General features: G+C 41.6%; 1 protein-coding gene across 1 annotated transcript in view; it reads right to left on the bottom strand.

Annotated features, from left to right (window-relative positions):
• DMD (dystrophin) overlaps positions 1-24485 on the bottom strand; it is a 396717-nt gene that overhangs the window by 53783 nt on the left and 318449 nt on the right. The window contains exons 19-23 of the mRNA XM_026047293.1: positions 23808-23869; positions 12180-12254; positions 6794-6995; positions 3949-4034; positions 1516-1673 (exon numbers count right to left, since the gene is read on the bottom strand). Coding sequence (XP_025903078.1) covers positions 1516-1673; positions 3949-4034; positions 6794-6995; positions 12180-12254; positions 23808-23869 — 583 coding nt within the window. The remainder of the gene's footprint in view (positions 1-1515; positions 1674-3948; positions 4035-6793; positions 6996-12179; positions 12255-23807; positions 23870-24485) is intronic.

Genomic DNA, 24485 nt, shown 5'->3' on the forward strand with positions numbered 1-24485 from the left:
GCCTATATAATCCCTTTTGGGGAAAAAATGGCAAATCTTGTCAACGTGCGTTAGAATTATGTGCAAAAAATCCCTAACAGTAGGATTTTTTTTTTTTTTTTTTTTGGGGGGGGTGGTTCTAAGGTCATTCATCATGTATTTTCAGTGCAGCTTTGTAGGTGTTGTTGCTGTTGACTCCGGAAAAGAGAGGGATGGCATCCCGAGATTCCTCAGTCCGTAAGGAGGTCATTTGTTCATCCACCTTTCGACCTGCAAGCTCAGACTGGGAGCTGCTGTAGCACCTCTCAGCTCACCATGGGACTCCTTTGTGGTTCTCCTTTACGAGCCACAGCAGGCTCTAGCCTGGCTACCAAAGGTACTGTGCAGTTTAGCAGCATCAGTCCCATAGGATATACRGCTCTATATGGTGTTAACTTGGAAATGGTGTCAAAGGAAGACCTGAATTAGAAAAGGACGAGACAAGAATGAAGGTCRTGGGAAAAGATAAGTCTTGTGGAATTAACCTGACAGAAGGGGTTAAAAAACAGAGAAAAGCCTAATCACAACTTGATGTTTGTAGTCATTTTGTAATTAGCCTCTCCTTAAACAGTACCATTGAAGATCACTTGCAAATGTTGATATTCATTGAAAACACTTGCTATGTTTTGCCTGTCTCAGAACCCAAAATGCTACATGATGGAACCTGAGCAGGAGGCAAAAAAASAGGGACATTTTGGAGACTGAGAAATGGGGGTAGTTGAGACCACCCGCCCCTCTGCTTAATGCAGAGAGTGCACTGAGGRTTATCACAGTGGTGCATTAGCTCCCGCCTCTAGTCACACACGGAGCAGCTCACAAGCTCTTCATCTGTGGTTATCCTCTGCACTTTGCTCTTCGTCAGGAGCAAGATGAATAATTCCCTTAACTCTCTTCCTCCCCAAATTAAACAATTCACAAACTTGAACAAGAGCCGAGACTTCGCTGCATATTCCTCAACAGACGGGACAGAAATTCTCTCCGTGCTGTTTAAAGGAAAATGGCCTTTCCCACTCCAGTAGTGAAGCCCAAGGAGCGCTGTGGCTCCCTGCAGCAATGCTAACGCTGCTGCTTAGCCCCTCGCTCCCATCCCTACTCCCTTGGGCACCCGGCTTTCACCGGGAGGCACATGCATAATATTTGGATTAACTGCTCCTGTTCATCTACAGGGTAGGAAATAAACAGTGACCTGCTGCTGGCTGTGGAGAAGCAAGAAAGACTTAATCGYTTGCAAGGTTTAGCTACAATAGAGGCCTTCCTGGCAACTGTTTCCATCACTGCCACGTTTCCAGGGAAGATGGGGCCTACAAACAAACAGATTCATTCACATACACCTTGCAAAGAAAAACAATTAATGCACCAGAGAAAAAATCTGCTAAGTGACCCTTAAAACCCCARTTCTTCTTCCACATTTTCTGTTCTCTTAGAAATGGACAGGCTGAACTAAAAGAAAACACAAAGCAGAAAGCTGAAGGCGGGTGGGGAGGGGTGCAAACTTACAAACTGGAAGCAGCTTCGGACGCTSGGCTCGATGTTGCTGCCGCCGAAGGAGGCCACCTCCCCGAGCTGCCGCGGGATCTGGATGGAGTCGTGCAGGAGCAGCCCCAGGCGCCGCTGGTCACACAGGCCYGTGGCACTGGCCACCTGCTTGAACAGGTCTGGGGGGACAGAGGGGACACGGGCGCTGGGCCGGCCGGGCGCGAGGCAGCGCTCGCGACCACAGCTATGAATCTGCAACACGATTACCTGGGCGGTAACCTGGGCTGATCCACAGCAACATAAATGCTTTAAAAACATCGTTTAGCAGTAAAATCATCTTGTACATCACGCGCTACTTTTTTCAATTCTTCACTAGAAATATACAACTCGGACAACCCGTGTCTTTCAGGTGATGACTTGATCTGAGCAACAAGAGTTCTCTAACTTTGATCTAACATAAATCTTCTAATCCAACAAGACTTCTAAAATGGAAGTAAAACATGACAATATACAACCTGCCATCCATTGGGAATGATAATAGCATATGAAGTTTTCATTCATTCAGTGTTAATATCATTTAAGTATCAATTTTGAAATGAAACGCAATTTTAAATCATGTTCCATTACTGCTGCATTCTAGAAAAGAATCCTTACAGGACTGAATTAGCATCCTTCYATAAGCTCAATTGAGTTTGATGGGAATTAGTTCTACTACACACACATTGAGGAGGTTGTAATATTAAGAAAAATCAGGTTAGCATTAACTAAAATTTTTATTTGGTAATATTATGGACAATATCCCCACTGACAATACACGACCTGAATAAATTCTGCTTACTTTTCAAAGAGTTAAAGACAAAAGTGTGTGCATGAGAAAGAGAAGAGAAAGAGATGGCTAACATAAAATAATGTTTTTTCTTTTTATTTTCTTCTACATATTTCACCCTATACCCTGGATACAGCAGTGTCTGAAATAACTTTCATAGTGTATCTTTGACATCTGCTTTCTGTGAGCCTGTGGAAGGAACAGAGGAATGGGTAGAGAAGGGATTATTTTTAAATTACAGGAGTTTCACTCTTGCCAAGTCTATGCCTATTATACATAATTTTGGGGAAAATCCCCATCATAAAGAAGTTTGCAGTACCAGAACCAGCTGCTCTGCTGGACAGCTGCGAGGGGAGCGAATTTAAGGGATGGGCTGGGGCCACATCAGGTAGAGGCAGCAGGGGCAGCACGGCAAGAGCTGCAGGCCTGCGGCRCAGCTGGGGCGGCCGGACCGCAGCGTGGCAGAATATTCCTTCCTCCACCATGAACTATCCAGCTTTTAAAGGTTAAAAGAGAAATATGCACTATGGCCCATACACACTGCAAGAGACTGTAATATGAGCAAATGTTTTTCATGGTAACTTTTGTAATCCTCAGGAAACTATCATTTTTATGAATTATTTTAAGAATACCTATAGAGCTGGATTGGATCATTTTTTTTGTGTTTTTTTTTTCCAAAATGCTTTGTCCACAAAAAGCACCTGAAACATTGGAAGACCTAAACTGTGATATTCGTACTGATTTGTAAAATCTGACCCAATTATACACTCRGAATGGGTTTTCCTTCTTTAGCATTTTTCCATTGTCAGTAGTGAGACAACAAAATAATAAAAACTGATGAAACACTGAAGGTCTTGTTGTTAAACACATACGAGTGATATTATTTAATTTAACCACAAATTCACTATTGAAAATTGCTCTGATCTGGTGATCTTTCCCAGATTCCAGCCTCACTTTGAACTCATTCATTCGTCAACTATAAAATATACTAAGTCCAAGTGGAATCTTTTCAAATACTTCAGGATTTGGTCTATTAAAACATGCAGAATATTATATTGGTATATGCAGACACAAATACATGAAGCTGAAATTATGTGATTAAAATAAAGCAAAACAAAAAGTGTACTTTAGTGTGCTAAAAATCTAGTATACTTTAATAATCATTTAAAGACAGGAACTCTGTTTAAACATAATGTACACAATAAGACTCTAACCTCATTGTAGAAATCATTTTTAAAAGATAATGCATTTTAAAATGATGTAACGCAAGATGTCCTATAGATCAACATGTTCTTCTTTGATTGATTCTTCATCTCATTGTTTATACAGTTTCTACTCTGCTTTATTCAGCAGAAGTGTTTTCACCTTTTCTATGAAAGGTGTTAAATCTCAGTGTTTCAATTTGTCCAACTAAATACGTGGGCATGTACTTTTGTCTTTAGATGTGCTAAACTGCATAAAACAGTTTTAAAATACAGCTTGGAACAAATTAACATATTGTGAATCTCAACATTCCAAGAGAATACCTCTGTATGCTACTTAAAAGTCTATGTAGAAAATAGGAGAAATGAAAAGAGAAAATAAACGTAACTTAGAATCAAAAATCAAAAAAAAAGTGCACTACTTACATCTGTACTTATCTTCCAGATGTGCTTTACACAGGGATACAACACCAGTTTTGAAAGATAAGACACGGATCCTTCCTGTTCGCCCCCTAAGGAAAGAAAAAAAAAAAAAAAGCTTATGATGTTTGTATGTCACAAAATGTTTAGTATAACAAAGTTTAACATAGTACTATAGCCTTATTAAAGTCACACTAAAAATGATTTTGCATAGCACATATTGGCCTGTTATTATATAAGTTATAAACCAAAGATGAAATGTAGTTGTGTTTTMAGAAATGTAGCTGAATTTTGCACTGGTTTCAACTCAACTAGAAAGGATCTCCTTCCTTTCTTACCCCTCTCCTGTCCTTTTTTATGACAAATGTGACACTTAAGAATCTTTGCCCTATACTTACCTGAAAATGTCCGCTCTCTAAATTGTTACTGAGCTAGTTGCAGAGATGATGAGGGCTCTGATAAGACAGAAAGTCATTCCTTCTGCTGAAGACAATTTCACTTTAATTAGAAATGAGATGTGGTGGTCAATTTTAGAAAGTCTTTGGTTCCTGTCTGTCAACATTACCCTGACTTGTATGAGATGGCAGTACAGAGCTAGGCATGAAGCGCAGCCCATGCAAGCAGATGTGCAGGTGAATGATGAAGCTTGACAAAAAACAAGGAGAACAGGGGCAGGCTGTAGAATTTATTGCTGTTATTGTCACTGTGGTTTCTGATCTCCTCCTCATCACAGTCAAAGTCATCCTCTCAAAGTAGTTTAAAGGACATGGTTGGTAACATCACATCCATTCACATACTGCCTCTACTTAGTCTACTTTCAAAATTACTATTTCTGTGTAACATGACTGTGATATTACCATTCAATTATGAGGTGACTGTATTGAGAATATCATCCTGCACAGTATAGGCCACACTGGCAAACCTTCAGATCCTGTCTCAGCACCCAGGTTTGCTTCAATTTACTTGCWTTGCTGACTTCCCCTACCGCTTGTATTGCTGATAGCATTCCAATCTATGCTGTCTACTCCAAATGATGTGTGCACAGCACAGGAAGCCAATGTCTAACAAGTGCCTTTTTATAGCTGAGCTTTATCAATCATTTTGAACTCCATAGGAAATAAGAGAAACCATGTATAGGAATATCACATTCATGCATTAGGTTGCATTATTAAATGAAAACCAAGAAGTCTAAGAAAGCCAGGTGTTTTTTACAATCCTATGCAAATGTCTACAAAAGTTAACCGTTCATTTGCTCACATTTGTAACCTCTGCAACCCCTATGAACCTGGACACTGATGGAAACAGGTGAATGGAGCAGAATCTGGAATGTGCCTCCTACTGTTAGAGAATCTTGTGTTTCTAATTGTGAATAAGCAACTGTTGCTTACCCGTGCTTTCCATCCTCTGCTCCTTATTCTTTTATCCTCACTCCTCTCCCTGAAAACTCTTCCAAATTAATTATCCTCTGTGCCCTGAGAAACTCCTGCTGATGAATACCAGGCTCATGCAAATTATACAGGAGACAAGTGAAGAATGATTATCTCCCTGTAAGGCATATTTAATTGGAACCTGCATGAATCGAGAGTTGTTCTGTTCACTATGCTCCCCTCCCAAGTCAAACCAATGATTTAGCACGCTGCTGCAAATGAGCATGAGTGACTGATCAATTAAAACAACTCTGGAATTTCTGAATTTGCATGGCTGCATCCATAACCAGATCACACATTGATTCTGAATTTGATTAATATCTTAACAAATGATAGCTTTCTATTATACGAAAAGCAGAAATTTAGGACTTTTAACTAAATGTCCCCAATACTACTATGCACTTAGGGTGATCTTTGTCCATTAAGTTTACAACAAAATCTAAACATACGTAACTGTAAGGTTGTCTCTTTTACCAGCAAAATTCAAACTTGATTTTTGGCAAAATAGACGCAAGTTTCCCTCACACACAATGCACGTGTTTCATTAAGTCCTGCAAGATACACTTCCCTAGCATAATATCCAGGGAATTGCCTGGAGGCCGCCCATGATAATGCCTCACGATGCATCTCTCAGCACAGAGCAACATAAAGCCAGCTAGACTGGCAGATGATAAAAAAACCACATTACAGAACTTTAATGCAGTTCACAGTGTCAGCGCACACACAATAGCTACCGATGTCCTTCTATTTCCATAAGTAAATTATTATTCTGCTGTGGTAATGAGCACATCTGGCTCAAGAGAGCTGGTAAGAATCTTAAGCAACCCAGTAAAAACTTCCTTTGACTGACAATTTTATTTTTTTCACTAAAACTCACCAAATAAAAAATGGCTCRCTGCCAAATGAACATGTAAGGTTATGTGCTAGAAGTTGTCTATGCATTATGACCAATATCATAAATCCACTTAGTAGGAAAATACATTCATTTTCTTATGGTAAATTTACTCCATTGCTTCTGTGTCTACAGGAAGCCTTTTAAAATTGAATTTTAGAAGAAAAATTTCTCAGGCCTATGGACTGCTAAGCTTTGTAAACRTATTACAGGTCACCCTCTCTGAATTTTGAACAAGGGTTATAGATTGAAAGCTATAGAAAATGGATATTTTTGAACAGGTTTAACAACCAGATGTACAGACACATGGACACCCTGCTTATGTTGTTTTATACTGCTGCTTCTTGATAATTCTCTTATTTCCTTCAGATGAAGGTTCATTATCATTACATTTTCACTTCCAGCTACTGGCTTTCCAGCTCCAAGCCATTCACGCTGTAAGGARGGCAGGCAGCTCATTACCTTCAACCCCTTCCCCTTGTGCTGCTGGCCATTCTGGTCAGAGCAGTACGTTTAGAGCACCCGTACATACGTGTCATAGACATTCAGCAGCCAGTTGAGGCACATGTCCACACAGAGAGGAACATTGACCAGGTTGTTGTGCTCTTGTTCTAGYCGATCATAAATCGTGGTCAAGCAGTTAATGATCTGCAGAATATCCATTGGCTGGTCATTTTGTTTGAGGTTGTGCTGGTCCAAGGCATCACATGCAGCAGACAGACTCAGGAGATCCACTGTTAAATAAATGAATAAATAAATATATAAATAAACAAATAAATAAAGGTRCAGAGCCAGAGCAGTGATATTACCTTACCTAAAAGGCAAATACAGTTATAGCAATCTGCTTGGCTTGCACACCTGGCCAACCCCATTACAACCCTCTAAAAGCCACTCGCAAGAGCAGCTTCAAGGCTCCCACGGGTGCAGTGTTTATTCAGCTGCGGTCTCAGGCAGCAATGTTTATAAATCAGAGAAAAGCTTCATTTTTAGCTGTAAAGCACTCATTAGGCTATTGGGTTCTATGGAAACATTACTTAAGTAACTACATAAGTAAAAACTAAGTATTTCATGTTTTATATGCCAACAGATAGACTGATATTTGACCAAGGCAATCACTGTACATGGCCTGTGCATAGCACATGCCATCAACTCTTATGAGAAGTGCCATTCATTTCTACCAGACGTCAAGCAATCTTAACTGAGCCAAATTCCACAAGGGATATGCAAACAAATCACAACTGAACTGAGATTAACCTCTCTGTTACTCTTTCTCTGGTGAGAACAGCATAAAGAAGATTCGAGGAATGTTAAATGATCTATGKTTTATTTCTAATTTCAGAGAGCATCCATATTTAGGAAGAGATCTGTAGCATTATGACAAGACAAATTTAAAACTTTAGTCAATATACAAAAGAGTTTGCTGTCATAGGTATTTAAAATGTTGATTTTCATTCTCAATCCAGTCAGACATATTTTGAAAGCTGGATGTCCATGGCAAAACAGAACTTCCCTTAATCAACTCTGTAATTTTTCTTACTCTGTGCCTAGAAACCCTACTATCATCAGAGAATTTTGCTCTGACGTACCCAACAGCAGCATCACACTTTAAAGAGACCAAATCAGAGTTATGAGCCGCTGCTCTATAAAGTAAAATTGGAATCAAACAAAAACATAAAAATAAGACTGCCTATGCAGCTCTTCCTGCTGCCGTATGTAAACCCTGCACAGCTGGCTCCATGGCTCCATGGAACTGCCAGGAGGTGAGTGATGGGGAGACGGAAGCCCACATGCTGTTGGAATAAGTTTGGAATACAAATGTGCTTTATTGGATTCTGGCAACAACATCTCTTGGTGGTGTCACCAAAATCAGCAGCGCCAAAATGCAGAACCCATCCGGGGAGTTTTCACAACTGTTACCAGCAAAAGGGCACATTTGCCAAACCCGTATTTGAGTTCCCTAGAACCTTACCAAGAATTAAACTGCCCCTTTGTGTCCTAGCAGAGGATAAAAAATACTTCAGGAGTGTACTCAGTTGCAGGATAATAGTGCATGGTACTTTCGCTGGGATTTCACCAGCTCCAGAAGAATTTTAGGAATACACATTTCATTGAAAATCATTAGGGACTTCTGTCAACAAATCCCTTAAGCACTTCTAAAAAATCTCATCATATGTTCCTAAAATTCCCACTGCTAGGGGAAAGCTTGGAGTGCTATCCCTATTATTATATGAAATTTAACTTAGTATTTGTTGTTTAGTGGATGGTTTTAAAAGAATTTTTCTTTTCCTCATCAGCATAGGGATAGTTATTTTAAAAGCTTATTCTGAATATTAATTTATTGGTCACATCCAACAGGAGCATGTTTATCAACCTCCTTCCAAAGTGCCACAGAACAGCGTGCTTCTTCTAATCCCAATTCCTTAGGCACATCTGGAAAGCAGCAGCGCCCTCCCAACACCTTTAACTCGGAGCTTTAGGCTGAGCTCTCAGCTCCTTTGAGACGATGACTCAGTGGCAATTAAATGAAGCCCTTGGGCATCTGGATGGCAGCTTAATTACACACCCAGCTCCAGCTAAACRCGGGTCATTCCACCCCGAGAGCTTTTCACACAACTAAGCAGCATCTTCCAAAAAGTCTTTGACCCTGCTCTTCATCAGCCTGCTGTCCTATCTTGAAATTACTTATGAATATTCATCTACTACAGGATGCCACCAAGTTCTGCTTTAGGGAACTTCTTTTCAGGGCAAGGAGAGTGCCTTTGGACTTCAACGGCAGTTCCTCCCGGATCTTCACCATAAAGGTAAAGGGAATATAATGGATGGCCTCTCCTGGAACCAGGAATAGTGTATTTATTTCCGGGAAAGACATAYATAGGTTCCCTTAGTGACTGCCTTTTGAAAAAGATACTCAGCCAGCTGTATATTAAAGAATTGCAAATGCAGAGCACCAGTGATTTGCAAAGCTTTAATTAAAATAACTAATACCATTTTATCCTTTGTACTTTCTACAGGTTCTTTGTCACACTTGTGCTCATTTTCTATTTAAAGTTCTGAAACTGACTTTAAAATTTCTGTAAGTAGGAACTTCTATACTATTTTGAAATACAGAGCATTTACATAAGCATTTGTATATGAATACCTCAAGGGAGGGAGTGAGGAGGATGGGGCCGGTCTCTTTGCAGTGGTGGCCACTGATGGAATYGGAGGAAACGGCCACAAGCTGAGGCACCAAAAGTTCCACAGGAACTTAAGGAAAAATTTCTTGACAGTGAGGGTGCCAGAGCCCTGGCACAGGCTGCCCAGGGAGGCTGTGGAGTCTCCCTCTTTGGAGATCTTCCAAACCCGCTTGGACRCAGCCCTGTGCCCCGTGCTCTGGGTGACCCTGTGTGTGMGCAAGGGGTTGGACTCGATGACCTCTGAGGTCCCTTCCAACCTTGGGCATTCTGTGATTCTGTCATTCTTTGGCCTCTAAGTGAAGACAGAGGACAACAACAACAACAAAAAAAAGGGGGGATGAGTTTTTTCATTAGAATGACTGTATCTAGAGCAGCCCTGTCTAGAATACAGAAAAACTAAAAATGATGACCCTGAGTCTCTATCCAATCAGAGGACAAAAGTGACAACTATGAGGCAAGAGAAAATATGCTCTGGAGATCATATGCTTAGGCAACACTGAACATATGGCTGGTGATAAAAAGTATTAATGGCTCTCCCAGAATATAAGCTCATGTCTCCCATAATTTGATGCTGTTGGCTGATACAATAAAAACTATTTAATGCTGTCTGTATAAAATAACAAAAACAACAAAAAATTACTAGAGAAATTGTTGAACATTTTCTTCTGTTGCATTTCCAGGAAAAGTTTGTGAATATGTTGCATTTTACTTGTACCATAGTGTTCAGATGTGGTTTGCACTTAGGATTAGATCTCTCAAAAGCAGCAAAACAAGAAAGTCAACACGCTTTGATGTGATTATCAAAGGAAACCATACACTGAAACAAATGGTGCAGCATTATGGCATTACTCCTCGTGTGCCCATAATGAACTGGAAGCCTGAGATGATACAGCAACACACCACACTGTGTGTCCTGAAGTAACACAACACACACATTGATTTTTTTGTTAAGAATTAGTATTCTCTGTATTTTTCATTATGTTTAACTTTCTAATATTTTAATGTTCATCATGTTAATTTATGAACTAAAGATATTTATGACTGTTTTTAACATAACTAAACTGAGCTCACAGGTGACACTGAAATCACAGAATACACAAATACAGTGATGGTGTCTCCGAGTGAAAATTCTTTGTAAGAGCAGYCTGTTAACCAAATTCCTTAAATACTTTGCCTTAGACACAAGTGTGAGGAATGAGCTCAAGCACTCAGTGTGAGCACCACTGCATGTTTCTGAAAATATTCGTTCCCAGAAAATCCACCTAAGTGTAATCCGGAAAGCCAGTGAGAAGACAGCAGGTTTCAGGGGGTAATTACCACTTCTGCATTGCATGGCCCAAGAAAATTGCAGAATTATGCAGCAAGAATAAAACTATGATTCCGGGATAAAATGGGATGCAAAGTATGTTAGGGTCCACACCTTTGGTCAGAAAAGGCCCTCAGCTACACTTGTGCCCTGCCAGCTAGAGAAACCTGTCATTTAAAAATTTTAATTCATTACTTCAGTGCTGTACTGGTTATGAGAACTTGTGCACTGTTTACCATTCCAATTTCTCTTTGCTCCCTTCTCACAACTGCTGTGGAGAGGTTGTGTCATAGGATTATTTCTGATCATCAGAAATAGGATTATTTCTGATCATCAGTTATCAAAATTCACTCTTTATCATTGCCTTAGTGTTGATAAATAGGCAAAATCGTGCAGGTTTGAAAACACTGTGCAGGAATTTCCAATTCTTGCTGAAACATCTCATTATGTTGCAAGAATTTTCACTTACAGTTTACATTTTTTTTTATAACTGCAGGACTGCCAGAGATTAAGTCTATTCATTAGTGGAATTCATCCATCCTTATAAGCCCACAAGCAAACATGCTTAAAAATACTGGGGTTTGACACAGTTCCAGAAAGCATGTGAGCACAAATCTCAACTTGAAATAAAAGAGCAGTCTAGGCATTTGCAACTGTCTCAGAAACTTCACCCTGCAATTAAACTCCAAATACTGACTGCTAAAATATTTTAATTATCCTCCAAACGGTACCACCTAATGAACTGTTTGCTTCCTGTAACYAACTGGCTGACCAAGAAACGATGGGCAAATTATTTAGCTATCAACTTTCAATAAGCTAAAGAGCAAATATAACTAAAGTGACAAGCAGAACATCATAACAGTTGTGAGAATTAAAATGTTAGAACATTTAGATCCCTATTGTATGTCTGGCAACAGAATTTTTGAACATAATAATATTTGAACTGCGGAAAATTAAGGTAAATGTTTTCTTCTAATGATCCCTTGTAAAAGCAACAACTCTTTAGGGCTCAAGATGCAACTTCACCAATTATTAACTATTTAAGGTCTGAAATTATTATTTAATCCGAATGCACACTCATCTAAATAGAGTGCCAGCCCGTTTGTTGCTGAGCTATAAAGCTGCGGCTGACACAGAACCCAACTTTAGTAAACTGCATAGTGAAAATATCTGCCTGAAGATTGTAAAGAGAGGAAATATGCAGGGAATGTTAACTTTGTTTCTGATCTGTTGGCTCCATTTTCTATCTGACAGACCTGGCAATGCCTAATGTCTTTATTTTGTAAGGAATGTGCAAAAAATGGGAGCAGGTGAAAGGTGTCGTTCACTAGGCACATACTCTGGGGGTATTTTTCTGCTTCTGAAAGTTGGAAATCATCTTGTATTTTGGGAATGAAGTCCTCCTTACAGCCTATGACACACAGGCACATACTCACAGCAAAGGGCTTTCTGCAGCCTTCGGAGCTTCATGGCAGTTCGGTACGCCGAAAATCTGACATTGTTCAGGTCAGCTAAAAGGGGAAAATATTGACATGGAAATTAGCTTCACATCTTAAAAATAACCAGACTCAAGAACAGGTTAAACTAAGCTGATCTGTAACATTATAACCATTGGTTCAAAAACAGAGAAAAAAGATATGTTATATAGTATGAGAAAATGCACTCAAACCTTAAAAATCATTCAAAAGAAAGGCAGCCACTTTTAAGAGAAGTAAGAATCTGAAAAGCCTCCCTCTTTTGGCCAGTGTATCAAGTCAGGTTGCCTGCTAAGCAGTCAAAAAATAAAAAAAAAGAGCCCTACRTAGAATCATGGGGAAAAATGTAGGCAACTATAAGCTACTAGGAAAAATCGAAAACAAAACAGAACAAAAAAAACCAAAAAAAACAAAGACAAACAAAAAAGAACCTATTGTACTTTTCACTTAGATTGATACAGACCATGCTCTGAGATCTAAAATATTTCTGGCAAAAAGTCAGTTTACTCAGCTCGGTAAGCTTTCAGGCACACCTTTGAAATTGTATAGAGCTGATAAGGTTGGGGAGCATGGAGAGGAATTCAAGCTGATAAGAAATAAATGATATAATGAGGTTTTTATTGTAACTTTCTCACGTGGCTGTCAAACATCTGCAAAACTCCTCACTAAAGAGAAAAATATGTCTAAGCGCTGGTTCCAAATTCAGGGCATTATGGAAAGAAAGGCAGGGCACAGAGCAAACCAACCCAACCAGAGCAGTTGCACATTGAACAGAAACATTTGTGAGGCTAAGTAGGAACTATGTAAACATCATTCAATATTCAATTATGAGCTATGTAAACTATTACTGAATAATGTTATCTCAGGTGCAGGAAGCAAACACTAGACCAAAAATGAACAGAAAGCTGAGATTTTGGTCAAAATGTGTTTTGGACCAAGTAGACGCAGGAAAATGCATTTGTATCTCTGTTCCAATGGGCTCTGAGAAAGACCGAGGAAGGCCCGTTTGCTCTAGCACCGGCTCTGGCTTTGCTAAGAGCAGCCTTAGGCAGATCCAACTACACCAAGGCTGAAGATGGACTTCCTGGAACCAGGGAGCCCAGGGCAGCGCCTGCCTCTGGCCACGGGCCGCTGCGCGCGGCCACATCAGCAAACCCAGCCCCTGCTGCTCGAGGCTGCAGCTGCTTGCAAGGGACACGGGCCATCCACGGGGCTGCTTTGGGAGCAGGGCAACCGGTGCTGTTCCCACAGGAAGCAGCTGTCACTTGGCAGGGACATAACCGGGCAGCTGCCCGGGGTCTGGAGCAGCGTCCGAGGGCGCTGCCGAGCACTGCCGCGCGCCCCAGCCCTGCTCTGGAAAAGCCTCCGGAGAAGGTCCTGGGCAGACCTGCTCCGGTCTGAACTGGGCTTTGGAGCAAATGATCTCCAGAGGTGCCTGCTATGTTGTGTCCAAGCGGTTCCTGGGCATGGATACTCACAGGATACGCTAAGGACCATCCTACAGAACGCCCTTGCTCTACAGAAAWGGCTTGTTCTGGGCTGGTTGGCTTCAGTGCCCAGCAAAATTTGTGGCTGCCTTTAATTCACCAACGCTGATGGAACCTGTGCGGTCTATGGAGTCAGCCGTGGGAAAACAGCAGCTTTGGAAWCATCAACCACTGGGCAAATAGAGGAAAAACATAAAAAAGCGTGACTAGTTCAGAACAAAGGTCTGCTTAGTGTCTAGGAGCAGAGAGAGAAGATTATGAAAATATTATGAAAAATAAGGCAAACGAAACAATTCTTTGCTGCCATATGCACTGGATTTCTCTACGGCCCTTTGCAATATAATGTTGGGTATCCTGGTATCATCTACAGTGTTGCACAAGTTTGAGTAGCAGAGGGAATACAGGTTCAGCTTAAWAACTATATTTAATTAACCTGTTCTGAATGAACAGCCTGAGGTTCGATAATTCAATAGTCTTGTGCATCTAAATAAAAACGAAGAAGGGTCTCTAAACATTATGTCTTACAAAAGAAGTGGAAAACTTTGGGCTTTGTAGGCAATTTYGTTTTCTTTTCCCAGTTCCCTATACGTTGCTAATAAGCAGGCCTCAAGCGGACTGTTGCTGCCAGCCCTCCCTCCCCTCCTGCCTCCCTCAGTAACACTGACAGGTCCAGAAACGCTAATGCGGTGTGGAATAAACTGTGTAATTTCAATGAAGTCACTTAATCTCTGCTGAAGGCAAATTAATAAAGCAGTCCCTTGCCAACACACTGTGACTTCATCTTCATCTGGTACCCTTGCTGTAACCCTGTACTTGTATTCTGGAAAAGAAAAAATATCCCCAGAAATAACAATTTGGTTTGTTAAAAGTGAGACTGCAAAATTAACTGCACTGGAGATTAATATAGACTGGATTATGCATAGCATGGATAAAAATGAGTAAGCATCCCCTAAAACGCCTTTGAGTATTCCGAGAAAGCTTTGCTATTTAAATTTCACACGGTAAGAAATATTAACCTGTACGCATATTTCCTGTGTACAGGGCAGAAAGTGCAATTCCCGAAGTCGCTTAATCCCAGCAGTGCTACAGTCTGTCTCACCGCAGAGCCGATGCCCACTGCATTTCCTGGCACGCTTCGGGGCAGGCCTTGCGGGGCACCTGCAGCAGGCGGGTGCAGCAGTTTCCTGCCCCATCGCGCACGGGCTGCAGCTGCCCGTGGGTGCAGCCCCGTGCCCGTGGGTGCCCGTGGGTGCCCGTGGGTGCCCGTGCAGCTCTGGGTGCTGAGCTGCCACCCGGGCACCGCGGGAGCCGCTTCTGGCGGAGGCAGCTGCTCCCGCTCTGTGCTCGCCCTGCTCACCCCCGTGCTCCCATCCCATACAACATCGTTGCTTTGGGTTTTACACCCAGCACCTTGGCCTTTTCACTTTATTATTTTCTTCTGTATTCAGGGCTCCTTTAGCCTTTTTCCTCACCCCACTCTCCAATTTGTGCTTGTCCCTTTCATCTATTCACTACCTACTCTTTTTTACTTTTTTTCCCATTTCCACTGTGTAACAAAACCGGCACATGCTAGTTATTTTAAATTCAAAAGTCTCTCCAACTAATAAAAGATTTTATGKCTCTTGAAAGATTACTGTGTTAGTATTTTATAACTAGAAGACAGGAATTCAAATTCTTAGCTGGACTGCAAAGAGAAAGTTGTTCCTTGGAGAGGGCGCAGCAGTGAATTCCCACAAAACAGGGGCAGCTGCAACCAGCAGGTAGGTGAGAGCAGCACGTAAGGATTCCCAAAACTAACTCCCCATTTCCACCTTAYGCTGCCAGGGTTGGTTAGACAGGTAGCTTTAGAATCCCCCAATTTCAGTAATTTCCCCCTGYCACAAATCTTTAATAATTTAGCTTTTTCTCCCTACTCCTGCACAACTCTTAGTGTCGCTGGTTTTCATCCGAAACTGCTGGTGGAAGCAACAGCTTGTTCCGCAGGGGAAAGGGGGAGCCCTTCTCTTCTAATGCGGCTCGAAATATTTTTCCTGCTGGCCCAGGACTTCCCCTAAGACTCCTTAGGCAGGAGCCTAAGGCAGAAAAGGGAAAAGATGCGGCTGGGTAACTCGGCTGGGGAAGCCGGTAGCATCAGGGGCAGTATCAGCACTGAGAGCAATGGGGGACATTGGCTGGAAGGAATGTCCCCCGCCATTGACTGGGAACACGGGGAGGTGGAGGAGGAAGGAAAGACCTTCCCAGAGCCTGTAGGAACACAAGCGGTTCTTCCATTCCTGAGGTTTTGCCTTCTGGCTCCTGAGGGAAAAATCTGACGCTTTCTTCACTCCCAAAGAGCCCACTGAATAGTCAGGACCCACTAAGTGCTACCTGCAGAGTTTTTATAATCTCGGAGCAGGCAGGAAAACTATGTATACACAGCATGCTCCTCTCCAGCCTTTCCCTCCCGCTCCCAAGGGGAATGCGCAGTGTCATCACTTGAAGGAGGTGATTAAAAGTCTGAGAAGCCCTTGAGCTATGAGACTTCTGCAGATCATTTTAATGATATCCCACCCCATCCCTACTCCTCATTGCTCAGAAGTAACTTTCAAACATAGATCAAAAAAATGCAAATGCTCAAGAGCACAAACTGCTTAGGTTCTCAGTAACCCCACAGTGGAAAAGGTTACCTGGGCCGTGGAGAGCAGCACACCRAGGAAGAGAACACACTCGAATGCCTGTTATTAATATTTACATGTAGGAATAGGAAGAAATCATGGCGCTCTATTCCCTCAGCCAGGAATGGACCCTCTGCTCAAAGGGGTATAAATACTTCTAGGGAAGCAGCCCTAAGATTTAGGGACAGAAGCACCGTGAGACAGACAGGGCAGATGGCTACGACTTGTCCCTACACAGCAGCAGATCCACGGGGCAGATCCTGCCACAGCAGGCACAGCAGTGAGATGCCTCCATGATCTTTGCAGGTCCTACTTCAGTTATGTCCTTTGCCTCAGCAAGTCAAATGTCTTTATGAAAGGAATTCAGGGCACTAAACCATAAATAAGTCCCCAAAACTAAGAAGGCTACTCCTTTAAACATCTCTAGTGMCTCCACTTGCTCCATGATAACTAAAACAGAAGTGAGAAGTTGAAAACTGATTTCTTCCATGTCCATCAGCTGCCTACAAACTATTCAGCAAGAACTAGTGCCCTTGTTATACATTCAACTTGAATGGAAGGGACTCCAAACTGTTCATAGTACAAATTAAAATCAGAACTATTAYTGAACCATCACCTCTCCTGCATAACCCTGCACGCGTGCGAGGGGTCCCGGAACACCAGGGCTACCTCCTTCCTCACGGGACAGCACCAGCAGCAYGCTTTGCAGCGCCCCATTTCCAGGGCAGGGCAGAAACAGCACTAAATACACCGAGCAGCTCCTCCCGGCACTGAATGGGCAGGTAAAATCTCCCCTRTTTCAAAAGTGTTCAACGGACTGAACATCAACAATCACCTGGAACATTTGGTTTTATTCCGAAGTAGCACTTGTCTATGATCCAGACAAGGGAGTGTTATCCCTRAGCTGCTTTCCATGGTCATTCTTGGAAAGACTAATCACTCCACAGTTGCTCCAGCTGCTGGGAGCACTGACTAACTGGAAGGTTTCGTTTCATAACGTACTGCCCTCTAACAGTGGCTAATCTGACTGAGGGCTTTAACTCTCTGGGATGGGACAGACTATCTCCTGTCAAAGGTTGTTCAAATAAATCGGCTCTTACATGCAGTGTAATCAGAAGGCACCTCAGAGAGTCCTTTTAACCTGGAAACCACTCTGGTTTTTAGCTTAAAGAGAGCTACTTGTTTATATTCTTGGGAATATTACTGAAATTATTTTCTTAATGAATGAGGATAGAACAATCATTTTCTCACTGCCTGGCTACGATTAAACTCCAAAAAACACTTCAAAAGCTCCAGACACAACCTGTATCCCAACAGTAAAACAGAACACCACCTTACTTCTTTCAGTGAAAAACTGGATCTCATCAGGCTAAACCATCTTATCAAATCCTCGCCCTTTTTTTTTTTTTTTTTTTTTTTTTTTTTTTTTTTTTTTTTTGGTATTTATTTTTATTTGCAAGGACAAAGTGTGAGCCTACACTGACACACTTCAAAATCTGGAAGCCTTACTGAACTCTAGCATGTGATAAACTCAAGTTGCTGTTCATAAACATATTGCCTGCAGTGGATGAACGAATCTGGGAATACAATGCCTCTGTAGCACAGCCTCAAACACTGCTTGCTGCACAATCTGGAACAGACCATAATTTCACCACTAGCCACCCAGTCTTCATGTTTCATCAGCCATTTACAGTCTTTTCAAGAAGTCTCTTCTCACATAGACTCAATACAGCTGAGATTCCCTGTCCAGTTCATGAGGATTCTACATTTCTTCCCGCTGCACAAAACCTTTCCRTACATCTTCCAGGGATGCCCTGCAGTGGCACATATGGCCTCTTTAGGAACTGTAATTTAAAAATGCAGATGAGACAAATGCACAAAGGAAAGAAATTAATCAAGGAACACTGCTTCATATCAGCTGGGTCTTAGCCACTGACTCTTGTACGGTAACCATAATTAATGCTATCATCTGCACTGCTTTGAGAATAAATGATGCTAAACACTGTTGTTATATACACACAGCCACGTCGCGCTGTGTATAAAAAGGCTCCCCAGGAAGCGATACCACCACGCTGCACTGGAACTGCCCACGAGTCACCCGGCTGGCAGAGCCTCTGCGGACGAGTTAGCAGGAGGAGGATGCACAGAGCACCGGGCTGTGCCCGAGCGCATCCGGACCGAGAAGGGCCCGAGCGCCGCGGCATCCGCAGCACGCTGACCATCTCGCCATTTAGTGAGGCTTTCGGCAACAGTTCAGCTTTGCCTCAGCCTGCAGGCTCAGGACTGCAGGACGGGGGCCGATACAGACCTGCGTTTTGCCCCATGCAGGGTTTGGCATGAGGCTGGGAACCTGCACTCCCTTGAACGCTCGCTTAGATGGGGCCTTAACGAAATATCATAAAAAAAACCAAACTGCAAACAAGCAAACTTCAAAAATATTACTGAATGGACCCCATTTGCAAACCAAATGTGTAATGCTCTTGAGTCAAACCTTCCTCTGCATTTATGCATTCCATTACAGAACATCACTTTGCTCTTTCTTTCACTGCTAATATACCTATGTTACAGATTTCTGGGGRCACGAGGCTAAATACTGCTAATTGGCAGCCCACAAGGAAATGCAGGTTTCTCTGACACGGTTATTTGCATTGATTGCTAGAACTCCCAGATTGGACTAGAATGAAATGAAAATTAATATCCAGATTATAATTTGCCTGAAAATAACATTAAAGGATAAGCAATATTCTTCTAAAGTCTATATTCCCCATCTCTGGAGATTTCTATAGAAATCCACTGTTGGATGTGTGTGATAGGCACCTCTTATTACTGCAAACATGGGCTCAGTGGGCTGGACAGGAACAACATCTCAGAGAAAACCAGTACACAATGCTATAGTTTTGTAACAAAAATACGTATTTTCATATGGCAGAGAGGGGCAGTTCACCCTCCTCAGAACTACCTTAGGAGGACAAATTAAACTCCACAGGCCAAAAATAAACCAAAAAAACCCAAAAGCCATTATTTATTTTGGTCATTCAGTCAGAGGTAAAACCTCCCCTTTCCGCACAGAGGAGTCATCCACAAGAGCAGTGTGGTGGTGGTTGCCCAAAGCCCAGCGGAGGTGCAGAAGTACCTAGTGGCACCACTCATCTCACATGAGCCACTTTAGACACTCATTCCAAATATTCTGCAGGAAAAGTGCTCTGCTCTTCTTTCCGCCCCCAGTTAATGGGAAACTGGCACCAGCTGCCGGTCTCCTTGGGATTTATCCTCTTGCCTTACCTTGGTGACTCAGGGGAGGGACACAGACACATGTGTCAAGGTTTCTGGCTGCAGCCTGCTGCTGGAACTACTGTTTACAGTGATACTAGTGCATCCTGAGGAAACACACGCTGTCRCTCCCTGGGAAGGCTGGAGGAGGGAGGCCCCAGTGAGCATTAACACTGTGACACAACAGCCCGAGTTTTGCTGGGCCATCATTACGAAGGTCAGATTCATTTTCAGCTAAAGACAAAATGTTACTGTTTGGAGCAAAGCCGCCTGCAATCGAAYGATCACACCGAGAGCCTAGCTGAAAAAAAATTAAGCCGTTCCAGACTTATTTCTGCTCCTCTTGTCTCTCCGCCAACCCAAAGGTCCTTGAATTCTCCCAGACACAGTGAAATATCGTAATTTTTATTTCGGTGTTGCYCTGGGATCATTGTGGAAGGTGTGGAAAAATAATTTGCAAGGGACTKTTAAAGAAACGGGAACAAAGAGAGCAGCTCTGCTGCAGGGGAACTGCTTTTGGAAAGGCAAGTAGCTGGAGCAGCTCTTGACACTTCAAAGACAGAGGCTTCAAATATGAGGGAAGTCGGAAGAAGGGGCTCGCGGCGGCACAAATCCCAGCCCGAGGAGGTCTGCCCAAACCCGCCTCTGCACCGCAGCTCCCCGTGTCATTTACTGTTACTGCCTTTCCCATCTCAGCACTTACTTTTTTTTACTGTGTTCTTCAYTTATATAATTAGTCAATCAACATCAACACCTAGTAGATAAATGGAACMACGTCGCCGGGGCCATTACTCCACCTACCGCCCCTCCGATTTGATTATGGAATGCCAACCATGTCGTTCAATGCTGACAGCTTCTCAGGTAACTTTATGCAACCTTAGCTCTAAATGAAGAGCGCAACAACACCAAACTTGCTCAGGAATACACTGGAGCTTTAAMCAAAGCTTACAAGATTGGTCTGCTGTTTAAATAATAAAGAGCAGTCTGCAGCAAAACTTTGAACAACTTAAAAGCAAAAGCTTCTCTGCTAAGATCAACCAGCTAAAATTTTATGCTACACCTATTAAATTTCAAATCAAATATTTTACAGTTATGACTACTCTTTTTACAAGTGGCCGTATTTCTGAAAATAAGCTCAAAGAAGCTTTGGAAACACTCCTTCACGGGTAGCCTGTTTTCTAATTCCTTCCCAAGGTTCTTCCCGATCTCTCTGATGCCATCGCTACCGGTGGCAGGACACAGGACTCCATGGAGCAGCAATCTCACACAGAAACTGTTGCCGCATGTTTCTGTGTCCCTCCCTCAGTACCAGATATCCCTATTAATTTAGCTTCAAACTCATAAAATCAGAAATAAGTGGACCATACCAGAAAAAAAGAAGTCAAAGGCAATCAATTCAAAACCTGGAATTCATCTATTTTAGCAAGATATAATGCAGGCATTACATGTATGTGTGAAATAGATATTTTTACAGAAAAGCCTTTAGTGCCTCAAAGATAGAGGCCAATGAGCAATGACCCCTTGTCCAGATTGCAACTTTCTTCATTCACTAAATACTAACTTTCCAGGATGTTTTTAAGAATATAAGCCAGACTTACGGCTCCCCAGCAAATTATGATATGCATTAGTATCAGCTAAAATGTGGTACACTTGCAGAAAAGTAAATTATCAGTTAGAATTAGAGATATACCCAGAGCTACATCACATAGCTGTTTTCTTCTTTATAGGCTGAGTAGAGGAATTGGAAAAACATAAATGAGAACTACACACTATTGATAGGCTTGATATCACTTTTGCTGCATTTGCCTGAATTTTACAATTCATGTATTCTACTGTATTTTTAGAATGCATATATACTGCAAAAAGATGGCTAAGCTTTTTACTATCTTCTTCATATAAACGAGAAGCAAAATTTACATCCTTATGTGGGGAAAAATAATAGGACCTAATGAGTATGCAATACAAAATCAACTTTAATCACATCTTTTCAGATAGAATATTACCGAACAGTCTGAAAAGGCTTCAAACACTCCATTATTCCTGCTTTGACCTGAGGCAAAGCAAAGCCCTGACAACACATTAAGGGCTCTATTCAAGACTAAACGGGCTATGCCTGTATTATGCAATTTACAGGAGAGTTAAACAATGCTGAATATACCTGATTCAAAAATAATAAAAAAAAAAGGTATTATTTTCAGAAGCTCAGCAGAGCTTTGGCGTAAGCGGCAATGCACAAAGAATCACCTTGTTTAACTGGCTATGTACAAACATGTGAACATCTAAGCTTACTATATAGAAACACATATTATGCATCCTTTGCTAAAACCAGAGTTGCTTCCATACTACTAAGCTCCTGGTTCCAGCCTAAAAGGGAAACTCTATCCAGTCAGAGGACTTCACGTTGGGATATTCCATGCTCCGGGACTGAAGGGAAAACAGAAGGATTTTATATGAGGGATAAAAAAAAAAGAAATAACAGAACAGAAAAAAAAAAAGTCTGCCTAAACATCTTCTCATGTTCTTTCTTTAAGCAGTAAGATATAAGGATGGCTTAAACGCTTGACATCCAGTYGATTACACATAGTGATAAAATTCTCAGCTAAACTAAATGCAAACTGACTTCAACCATCCTTTGAACTACTGACCTGAACCCATCCAGGTGTTTTCTCCCCCATATATATATTTACCTTCTTCATCTTCAAGAGCAAAGCTAGCTGAACCAGTGAAATACCAGGAGAAAAGGAGTTTCAGCAGAGCTTTAGGTCTGACCAGCAACAGTGTCAGAAATATGCAATTGCAAGATCAAAGCAGTCTGCAGAGTCAGTGGGAGTTCAATTAACAGGGCATTGTTCAAAGATCGACTGTACTGAGAAATGTCTGCATGCACAATCACTGTTTGTCCTCATCCTTTCAACTATTCACTTTAAGGGAAGAGATATAAAGGAGGCAAACACTGCAATACATTATAATTAAGTGGCAAGTCAGTGCTTGTCTGCTTCGGCATTCAGTTAGCTTGAATTTATACACTTTATTGTCCCTTGCTGATGTATGGAGCAGTATCCTGGGTTATTTATAAAACATAAATTGCTGCCACATTACTAATATTATAAGTAAAAACTGACTTCACACTATTTCATTTCATTTTATTATATAGTTTTTCTTAAATAAAAAAAAAGGGGGTATGTCTTCATCACAGAGCAGTGCAGAGATACCTGAGCTACCTTGAAACAGATTAGCTGAGTTACTTGCAAACAGCCTGATTAGGCCAGCACAGAGCTTAGCAGGAGACAACTGAAGCTGTTTTTCACCACGGGAAATAAGGAAGCCCTGGATGGGAGGCTGGGCTGCCCTGGTGCTTGAGCTAGCTTGTTTTAAGCTGGTTTGTGCACCTCTGCTGTAGAGGTGTAGCCTCCTCTATGAGTGCAGCATATTCACTGACATATCTTTTAAAGAAATATAGTTTATCTTTTATTAGAYCCTCTCTTATTTATTAGCAGGACTATTATAAAGAAATAGCTATTAAAGGGTCTGCTAAGTAGCCTATAGTAGAGTATGGGTTGATCTATTATATCTTAGAGATGTCTTTCTGTTAATAACATCAAAAGCTGCTGAAAATCTCCATGAGAGAAGCCCAGCCCAGGTTTGCCAGTCAGGTATTCAGAACGGTATCACACTGGCTGCCATTCGTCCCAAGTATTCAAAGAGCTTCAACAAATAAAGTAGTGGTAACAGCTTGGCAAACCATTTAAGCTGGCTCCCTACCATCCACAAGGCAACATTAACAGCAGCTTGGTTTGATTTTTCATCTGTCTTTTGTAAAATAGGTTAGAGAATGAAAAGATTCAGAGTTATACTAATTAAATATATATATATATATATATATTTAAATTCTGTCCTAGTCTTTCTCATAAAGAATTTGCAGGAATGTACCTGAATAACTTCATAAATCCAGCACACATTCCAAACAGGCTAATGTAAATAATATGAATATCTTTATCTAGTATGCTTGAAATGTGTGATTATGACCTGCATATTTCTCTGATGGAAAATTCAGCCTTGGCCTAGGTAGCAGCTTCTCATTTTCACCTGGCTGAATTTTAGAAGGCCTGGAAATCTTTCTCTTAACAATTAATTCAGTTAGAAGAAAACCAAAACAAGAACAAGTAGATGTGTCTTACCTAAAGACTGGTAAAGCTCAGTCATTTTGGGATGATCCCAGCAGGTGGTTTGCGTCTCATGGCTACAATATAAAACAGAAAAGTTAGTAAAACAAAACCCTGCATTTTCTCTTGACATTGCACAAGGAGTAGGCCAAGGTCCATACCACCATTCTGTCCCAGGCTGCCCCTGAAGCCTGGGCTGCTGAAGGACAGAGTCTCATCAGTGGCAGAAACGCCTTCTTTCATACAACCATTCACACAATGGTTATTTTGTACCATTACTTTAAGGCATCGGGCTCCAAAAGCCCATGATCAAAAGGGCTGATAAACTTTTAAGTACTGTAAGTATTTAGCTATGCAATAATGTTCAGGAGAATTTGTAATCAGTTATACTCCATATAACCCATTATTTTTTTWAAAAGTCTTATGTTTCATTTGGATCATCCCCTGATTCCTCCATATCAGAGGACGAATGTTTAAAATCTTCTTAGCTGTTCTCAGCAATTTAAAGACTGTTCTGTCCGGGCACTGATGTCCATCACCTTTTGACACGTTTTACTTCGAACGCTTCCAGCTCTTTCGGGAGTGTTGCATAAAAGCCACCAAACGCTACGACTGCAGCCACTGCTTCCCTTCCAACCACCTGTGCAAGATGTGCACGCAACGGTCCCCTGAACCGCTGCCCCGGCCTGCGTT

Source organism: Nothoprocta perdicaria, unplaced genomic scaffold, assembly GCF_003342845.1.
Source record: "Nothoprocta perdicaria isolate Ctin4 unplaced genomic scaffold, notPer1 scaffold_49, whole genome shotgun sequence".
NCBI lineage: Eukaryota > Metazoa > Chordata > Aves > Tinamiformes > Tinamidae > Nothoprocta > Nothoprocta perdicaria.